The sequence below is a fragment of the Orbicella faveolata genome, unplaced genomic scaffold (genome assembly GCF_042242905.1).
Source record: "Orbicella faveolata isolate gen_17 unplaced genomic scaffold, um_ofav_v1 contig_47, whole genome shotgun sequence".
Taxonomy (NCBI): Eukaryota; Metazoa; Cnidaria; class Anthozoa; order Scleractinia; family Merulinidae; genus Orbicella; species Orbicella faveolata.
In genome coordinates this window covers 6,452,501-6,461,228 of record NW_028301577.1, presented here as the reverse complement: position 1 = coordinate 6,461,228, position 8,728 = coordinate 6,452,501, and the positions used below count along the sequence as shown (strand labels likewise).

The following is an 8,728-nucleotide window of genomic DNA, read 5'->3' as shown; positions in this document are numbered from 1 at the left end:
AAACAATGCTTTTTTTCCCCTTGTATTGCCATTAGTAAATGAACTATATAAGTTTTTAAACTTATATAGCTCATTTACTAGTTCATTTACTTTTAGAAAAGCCTGTTATATTTGAGTAGGGAAAAATACGGTGCATATTGTCTTTCAGGTCTAATATAAGGTGACTGATATTCGATGATTGGTTGATTATCTGTTTTATGTATGACACAATATAATAGCAACAAATATTCTGCAAGTAATACAAGGGGTTGACATCATGCCAATTTTGTTGGAACGGCTTTTCGAGAAAAGAGTTAAACAGTTGTTTGTTTGTTTTGACGTGCAAGCAATTGAAAAAAAAAACGTATATTTTTCCAACTTTCTGACTTGTTTTGAGATTGAGTAATCTCTATAACTCTTTATACGATTTTATTACAAATCCAAGGAGAGTTAATCATGGTAGCTGAGTACCCGAGGTTAAGATGAGAACTCGAGGACGATTAAAGAAAATGTATGAAAAACAGCAACGATAATTTTAAAGATGATCTCACATCTATAGATCAGCTGCGTGGAAGATTCAAACTGTGGTGTATTGTGCAAGATAAGATAGAAACTGATTATCGACCTTAAAATTAATACGGTAGAGAAATGTCAAGAGCATCGTAATTACGCAAAACAGAGCAGAGAACAGATGTAAGAATGGAGAAGATCGATTAGAAAACTTCCAAAAACACGATTTGAAGGTGTTAAATGGTCCTCAGAACTGTTTTTGACTATAATTTGTGAGAACTGCTTGGCTTGAGTTGTATAACGTGTTATGTTTTTGCAATATCAACGCTCTAGGCATGCGCTTATTTGCGAGTTGGGTGTTTCCCCAAATATTTTTCTTGCTGTTTTCAGTAAAGAGGCCTCCACTTAATTAGAGCACACTGTTTACAGATGATCAGTCCCGGCCAAACTCTTCGCCACATTTTGATAACGCTTTGTATAGTAGTTTTGACGCTGAAATAAACTGAGCTCGATTAAGAGCAGAAAGAAATACGAAAATATATGCAAGGATGGCTTAAAGCAAGAGAAACAGTTAAACTGTACAAGGTGGATGTAAATTTAAAGTCGATGAATGAAACCCCAGTCGATGAAGCCCCAGTGTGTGACCGTTTAAATGAAAGCTACTGAGCATACGTTCATGTGGTACGGTTTATCATGCTGTACAAGGTGGTTCTAACTTTGAATTCTGTGGTTGAAATGCTAGTCTGCGACCATTCAGATGAATTCTATTGAGCTCTGTGATCAACCCTAGCGTGCGCATTGACAGTGACGTTTCAAATGAAACTGCTACGAATCAGTCATCTTTTGTAATACGGCTTTTTATTCTTTCGTACTTTGTAAATGAGCTAAGATGTGACGGTGAGTCAGTTGAAGGTTTCATCAGTGTAAATTGAAAAACACCATTCAGTAAATTAAATCGACCTATAATTCGTCACTGATCTAAATTCAATATTCCTTGGACATAAAAAAGATAAAAAGAAAAATTCATCTTTGAAAATTCATCTCTGAAATCAAACGAATGCGTAGGTTACAAAAAAAGTCGCACAATCTTGTATTTATACACTTCAATATTTATAACGAAAAGATATCCTCGAGACTTTCTCAAACTATACCAAAAACCCTTTTGATATTTATACCCCGAATGTCATTCGTCAAGTGCACTTGTTCTGGCTGTAGTTTACTTAAATTCTAATTTTAAAAATTCACCGATATGGCATGCAGCCTCAAAGAGTGGAGTTCACAGTTTTAATATAGAAATATTCATTTTTATTTGGAGGTTATGCTCACAATTCTTCAAACTCGAACCATTAGTGCACAGCAGTCAAATTTATTCCAAAAGGAGCCATTAAAATTCAGTCCATTTTATCGCCTTGCATAGTTACAGTTAAATTAAACACAAACTTTGAAATCTCAAAGGTATCTGATTTAGATTTTTCCAGAGGCAAAGATATATTGACAGATATTGCAGTTTTGCAAATCTTGTTGCTATGTTCACTTGTCCTCACCTGTTGTGTACGTAGTCCACTTCTGACTCCATGTCACTCCCTCGCCCCCGTGAACTGAGGTTGTGACGAAGAACTAGAATATTCAAGACCTAAAGAAATTAGTTAGTAGCACAACATACGTATTTAAGCCTCAATATGATAATATAATTTTAAACTGGCCGATCTCCAAATTCACGCTTACAGAAAAAGGCGATTTAAGCCTGAAAGATGATAAAGTTGATATATGAGTTAGTTTCGAACGTCGGAGGGGAATTTTGTAGTTTGTAATCGGAGTATTTGGTTTACACCTGTTCATTATGGGTCCCGAAAACACTTCACACATCTAGAACATAATGCTCGACGAGTCCGGTCGCTTACAGCTTTGTTTCCAATTAGCCGGTAGATTCCAATTAAAATAAACCCTGCTCAGCCTCCTTGCTATCATTAAAGAATTATTCTTTAATTTAACGCGAAAAGGAAACACAGTAATTTTTAAATTTCAACAGGAAGTCCTGAATAACACTTTCCCGAATCTCATGCGTTAATAGAGTGAACTTGTTGTACTCATGAGTTCTGTTCCAGCAGTGTTGATTAGCAACTACACCGCTCCAATTAAAACTGATGGAAAATACTCTCTCCGATTACTATTGTTATATAGAGTAATAGCTTTTTTAGTTGACGGAATGAGGTTCATGCGGTTGATGGACGGACTTGAGAATGCGGAGGACAGCTGTGCTTTGTGAATCTACAATTGAAAATTTTGGTCAAACTTTTGACGCTCCGAAATTGAAATAAACTAACGATTGCGCTAGAAATCAGTTAGAAATGTCTCCTTACTACTAGTCTGTTCATATATACAACCGTTCAACGGCGCAAATTTACTTACCTACTTTTTTTGACGGACATGTATGCGACAAAATTTTCCGGGGATGCTTTGTGAACAAGTCTTGCGGGGCTGAAAAGATCTGTTAAAACCCTGGCAAAGAGATCCTTCAAATAAAACCTTTGCCCAGAAAGCGTTATGCAGACTGGTTGGCAACAATGGAGATAAACGCGCAGAAGGGGAAAAACTATCAACATTAGAAAGGTTTTTGTAGATTCTGCACAAAACCGAAAAACAGTTATAGGTCTGTTGTTTGTCAACGGATTTTAAGAGGAAATAAGGGAGAATTCCTAAATGCTTACCTAGAAAGTTGCTTGTTCTAGAGTACAAACTCCTTCGTGAAAAGAGAACTGAAATTAGCGACATAACCGCCATTTGTTTGCATGAACGACATTTCTGCATTTTTGAAGCAAATTCAAATTATCACTGAAAAACTCTGGTCGAGAATTTGCACTAAAACAGAAATTTTGGTTAAACATGCACTCTTTCAAAACATGGTTGCCATAGAAACGTCAAGTCACTCGACCAAAACAAATTAACACAAAAATGCTCCCTGATGTGTTTTTTTTTTGAGGAAAAGTCACAAAGTTTGACGACTCGAGCTTCAATGCTGTTTTTAAAGTAAGACGGGATTGAAATAAGCAAGGGCCTTTGGGCTTAAACCTTTCCCAAAGCTAAAAAGGGCTAACATGTTAAACATCTTTTAAAGTGGTTTAACTGAACAAGGCTAAAAATTAGTTGCTCATACCATGCACACCCCACAACTTAACCACGTAAAAACCTCAGTGTTTGACTAAAATATGATAACAAGATGGTTTAAAATTTGTCTTCTCAAAATGACTGCAAAACGTAATCGACAACTTGGAAAAAAACCTAAAGCTGATTTAGTTAAACCAGTTTAGTTGGTGTGAATGGGGTATTAGTTTTATTCAGTTTGCAAGACTTGTATACACCACATAAGTACTTTAGATGATAGAAGTTATGTGGCAAATATGATTTTAGTGTCTTGACGTTCAATGCTTTGACGATATTTATCACAGAACATACTCAGAGTGAACTTCTTTAGAGACAAAGTATTATTTGTTCTCCCTTCCGTTCTTTCTTCATAGAAATGGAAACGCTAGTCGATAACAATCTATCCCCTTTATTTAATAACCAAATATTATCACGTCAGCATATAATGTCATATTATTCAACAACGTTAACTTTTCAACACAAACCGCTCAGTGACCAGCTGAACAGTCTTTACTCTGGCCATAGCAACGAAACGCAAACCAAACAAAGAAACAAACCTTAACGAATGTAATCTCTCTAGTTCATTAGCGAAAAAAAACACATAAAGTCGATTACAAACTACGTTCTCAAAGCATAAAACAGCGATCAAATTCCCCAAACCCACGCCCTTTGATTTGCAACTTCAGTAGCGGATTTCTGAGATGTTAAATCGATCCTCGGATGAATCACACTGCAGATAGGTTCCAGGCTCATGCGGCTGAAGTTCGTCCGCGTCGTCTTGTAGCAGCGGGTGAGAGGTCGAACGGAAGGAGGCTGTGGTAGTTGTTCGGCCGGTGCAGAAAACGAGTAGAATTTTTCGAGGGGAAACGCTCTCATGAGAACAGTGTTATCAAGAGCGATATAACCAGACTGACCAGTTTGATTCAGGTAGGGTGATGAGAAATGACCTCGGTTGACTTGTGGCGGTGGTGGTGAAGTTTGTTGTGGCATTAAATTGGAAACAGGATTTGCTTGCCTTTGTGACTCTAAAATCTTATACTTGAAGCTTCGATGCTCAACAGCGGCTCGAAAATTTTCGTTGATGGAGAAACTGTCGATTATTATGGGAAAGGGAATATTGTTGCTACTACAACTGCTAGTAAGTGAAGGATCACTCGCGGGCTCATCAGAGCAGACGTTTACTGATTGGTTGGGAGCGGGAACAATAGGCCTGTATCCTTGTTGTTTATTTTGTTGAAGTTGTCCGCTGGTGTGCCCATTCACAATATAATAACCGGAAAATTTGTCCACAATCATTGGAGAGGGCTCTTCGATATAAGGGTATGCCCTCGAATAGGTAGTTGTCGGTGACGTGCTTACACTATTGCTTACAAGAGAATTCATGCTGTTAGTATTGCTGTTGCTGCAGGTGTTGAACACAGGAGGCCTTGCAGTTATGTCCGATGATGTGGCGTGTACAAACGAATTCATGCTGTGACTGTCGCTGCTGCTGTGGTTGCTGACCGCAGGAGGCGTTGCAGTTATGTCCGATGATGTGGTGTGTACAAACGAATTCATGCTGTGGCTGTTGTAGTTGGTGAGCACAGGACAAGTTGCAGTTATGTCGGATGATGTTGCGCGTCTGACAAACGAATTCATGCTGTGACTTCCACTGTTACTGCTGTTTTTAAACGCAGGAGGCGTTGCATTGATGTTCGATGATGTTGCGCTTACGAACGAATTTATGCTGTGACTGCCGCTGCTGCTGCTGCTGTAGTTACTGAACACAGGAGACGTTGCAGTTATGTCCGATGATGTTACGTGTACAAACGAATTCATGCTGGTGCTACTGCTGTTACTGTTGTAGTTGTTAAACGCAGGAGGGGTTGCATTTATGCCCGATGATGTTACGTGTCCAATGAATGCAGAGGATGTTGGAATAAGGCACGGTCTGGCCCGTTCTTCGCCCTCAGAAGTCAGTGGAAGTGAGTAGTTGTGATCTGACTGCTGAGAAAGCTGACCATAGGAAGATGCCGCAGATTCCACTTGTCGTTTAAACGAAGAATCACAGTCTTGGGGGGTTACTGGTCCCGCGTATTCTTTTGACGTAGACATCCTGGCTTCTGAAAGTTCTCCTGGAAAAATACCCTTCCTACCAGGTGTGCCTGGCATCTCCAATTTCTTGGAGGTGTCGTTTGTCGCCGTTCTCCGTTGTCGCATTGACCTTCGGCTGTCCAAACCTGACTCAGCGTCTGAACACATCTGCATCAGAGCTGTTAGAGAAGAACCGGTTGTGGTCCCTGGTCCAGGAGTAACCGTCGACAGCATAGAATTAGCAGGAGTAGCCAGTGACTCGCCAGACGCATGCATGGCGTCGGTATGGGAATTTGTCTTTTGTGGATGAAGTGGGGTTTTACAGCTAATGGATGGCTTTGCAACAGGTTCAAAACACGGCGAGGGAGTCGATCGTGTCGTCTGCTCGTCTGTACTGCAGGACTGTTCTGCTTTCCCGTCATTAGCAGAGATGGATGTTTTGTCACTCGGTTGTAGCGGCGGCAAATCTACTTGGTCAACAGCAGGTCTATCCGCGTGCTCTAACTCCAGTATTTCTTCTGAACTCACGTTTGTTAACGTTGAATCCACCGTTCTTTGCAGCCTCCTCGGGAGATATTTTTTCCTCCTGTTGACCGTAGCTTTCGTAACCTCGCCCACATCAATGGAATTCTTCGAGGAATCCTTAGGGCTGTCTCCATACTTGAAGAGGCCTTCCAGTTGGCCATTGGAAGCGTATCTGAATGACATTTGCTCGTCAAACCCCCACATCCATTCTGCAGACTCTTCACACATTAAATGTGAGTCATTTTCGCCGGGTGGATTTGTGGACTGATGTTGCGTAGCTTGTGACACAATTGACAGGATTTCCTCATTGCTCGTTCCATTTTGAATCTTGTTATGTACGTCCAAAACGTCTTTGCACAATCCTGTGTTCCAATCAAACAACAAAATAGGTTCTAAATTCTCAAATCTTATGGTCACCCACAAGATAAAAGAGTACCAGTTTAATTTTGTAGCAGGCTTCATGTAAAACGAAAAGGCTTGCAAATGGCCTATTCTTTTACAAATCATTATTGAGGCCAAGAGAGGATGAAAAGGGTAAGAATGAGGGTTAATACCCTTTATAGGCGTAATTCCCTACTTGTAGCTAATCCCTCTTAGTTTATGTTCAGACATGGTACCCAGATTTACTCGGATAATGGTACCACGCGCGTTGCGTATATATTTTCGTGGAGAATGAAAATGCGCTGCAAGACCGCCTTGGGAATCTACGTGAGCAAACTCCGCGGCACGGGATTGGCGTTTCCCTGACCCTCCTGGGGTTCGTCAAACCGAAAGTGATCTAAAAATAACTTGCGAGGAGTTACGTTGAAATAATGTCAATATGAAGATTAGCGCTCTTACCCTTCGACCTCTCTTGTTGACGCATATTTAACAATTACTCGCTCTCAACTTTTGATTTGAGTCTATGAGGCGATAGTTGATAAGGTCGCCTTAACAACATCGCACGGATTAAATTGTCATTGGAATTTTGCATTTGTTTACGCGCGCTCACCCGTTTTGTTTCAATAATTTCAAGATTTTAAAGTCAAATTATAGTTAATGACCTTCTTTTAGTCTTCTCAGGAATTTAATTATCCATTTACATTTAAACGTTCCTCCAACACTTCGGATAAACGAAAACCGCCGCATTTCCTAGACTGCACTATAACGGTTAATAGTGTACGAGTAGCGCAGCCAATCAGATTGCAGCATTTGCACTAGTACACTAGTAGAATTCTACCAAACTGTATATTGTCTGCCCTCTATCTCTACGGGCGCATGTGTAATGACGTCATGTTATACCTGTCTGACTCGCTGAATTTTTACGTGTTCCATTCACTTGTCGTTCGTCGCAATTGAAGCTTTCTTCAGGTGAGAATTCATCGGCGAGTTCATTCGAAGAGGAGTTATTTTCCACGTCTGGCTCGTCACTGTTGACAAGAGAGTCCTCCATATTTGAACAGTCTGATGATGGACCATATTCTGGAATTTTCCAATATTCACAAGCGCTCATGGTTTCCATACGACGCCTATTAACGTTGAAACAAACGTTATATGACGATGTATATGGCAGATGTCTTTTATTTGCTTGAATCTACATGAGATCTAACGTAATATAAAAATCGAGAAAAAGAAACCTTGGATTTGGGCCAGAAACCGCGAGTGGTGGACACCTTTGACGTAGTCTGGCTAACACGTCAAAGCAGGACGGTGGGGGGAGGAGTGGACACCTCTGACGTAGTCTGGCTAACACGTCAAAGCAGGACGGTGGGGGGAGGAGTGGACACCTCTGACGTAGTCTGGCTAACACGTCAAAGTAGGAAGGTAGGGTGACATATATATATTTCCGTAAATTTTTACAATTGTAAACCGAAATTGGAACTCTAATTCCAGGTATATTTTACTTACTGTTTCTCATTTCTGTGTTTTTGGTTCGGATGATTTCACGGCCTGGCTAGTCCAAGGTCTCAACCTCGCGCTGAGGCCGTGGCTTCCTCCTCCCTTTCGTTCTCCGTAACTATGGCGCTCATTATCTTTCAAGACAGAGGACACGAGCCATACCTGATAAATTCAGACACGTACTCACCGTTTAGCCTTGCCATGCAGTCCATCACTTCTGAAAGCTTTTGCAAAAGGATTGGCGTCAATCTTTAACTGGGCAATCTTACCAAATAACAAGACAAAAGACAAGATTCATCACCCACTTTAAATTATTTTCTTCAATCGTTAAACAGTTGGACAGGTATTAGGTCCACATTGTCAAGCCTGGCAAACCAGTTTAATCTTCAAGGTAAATATTACCCCATTCTAGCTCACGGGAAACTTCTTGTTTGTCCGCTTCTGTGATATTCCCTGTTTGTTATCACTCTCTAATTTTCCGTTTGATGAACATATTGTTAAGTAGACAGGTAACAGAAGAAAAGAAAATCAAATGAAGTCGGGGACATACCATCAGAGTTTTAAACCTGACTTCGACATTGGGACCCAATAAAATCACAAGAACATAGACAACTCCCAAAAA

At 40.3% G+C, this 8,728-nt stretch overlaps 1 protein-coding gene across 1 annotated transcript in view; it reads right to left on the bottom strand.

Moving 5' to 3' along the window:
• Window positions 1–4,019: 4,019 nt before the first annotated feature.
• The window catches only part of LOC110052166 (uncharacterized), an 11,430-nt gene continuing 6,721 nt past the window's right edge, over window positions 4,020–8,728 (bottom strand). Inside the window, exons 4-6 of the mRNA XM_020758295.2 lie at window positions 8,294–8,370; window positions 7,510–7,736; window positions 4,020–6,590 (exon numbers count right to left, since the gene is read on the bottom strand). Of these exons, the coding sequence (XP_020613954.1) occupies window positions 4,276–6,590; window positions 7,510–7,736; window positions 8,294–8,370 (2,619 nt within the window). The 3' untranslated portion in view covers window positions 4,020–4,275. The remainder of the gene's footprint in view (window positions 6,591–7,509; window positions 7,737–8,293; window positions 8,371–8,728) is intronic.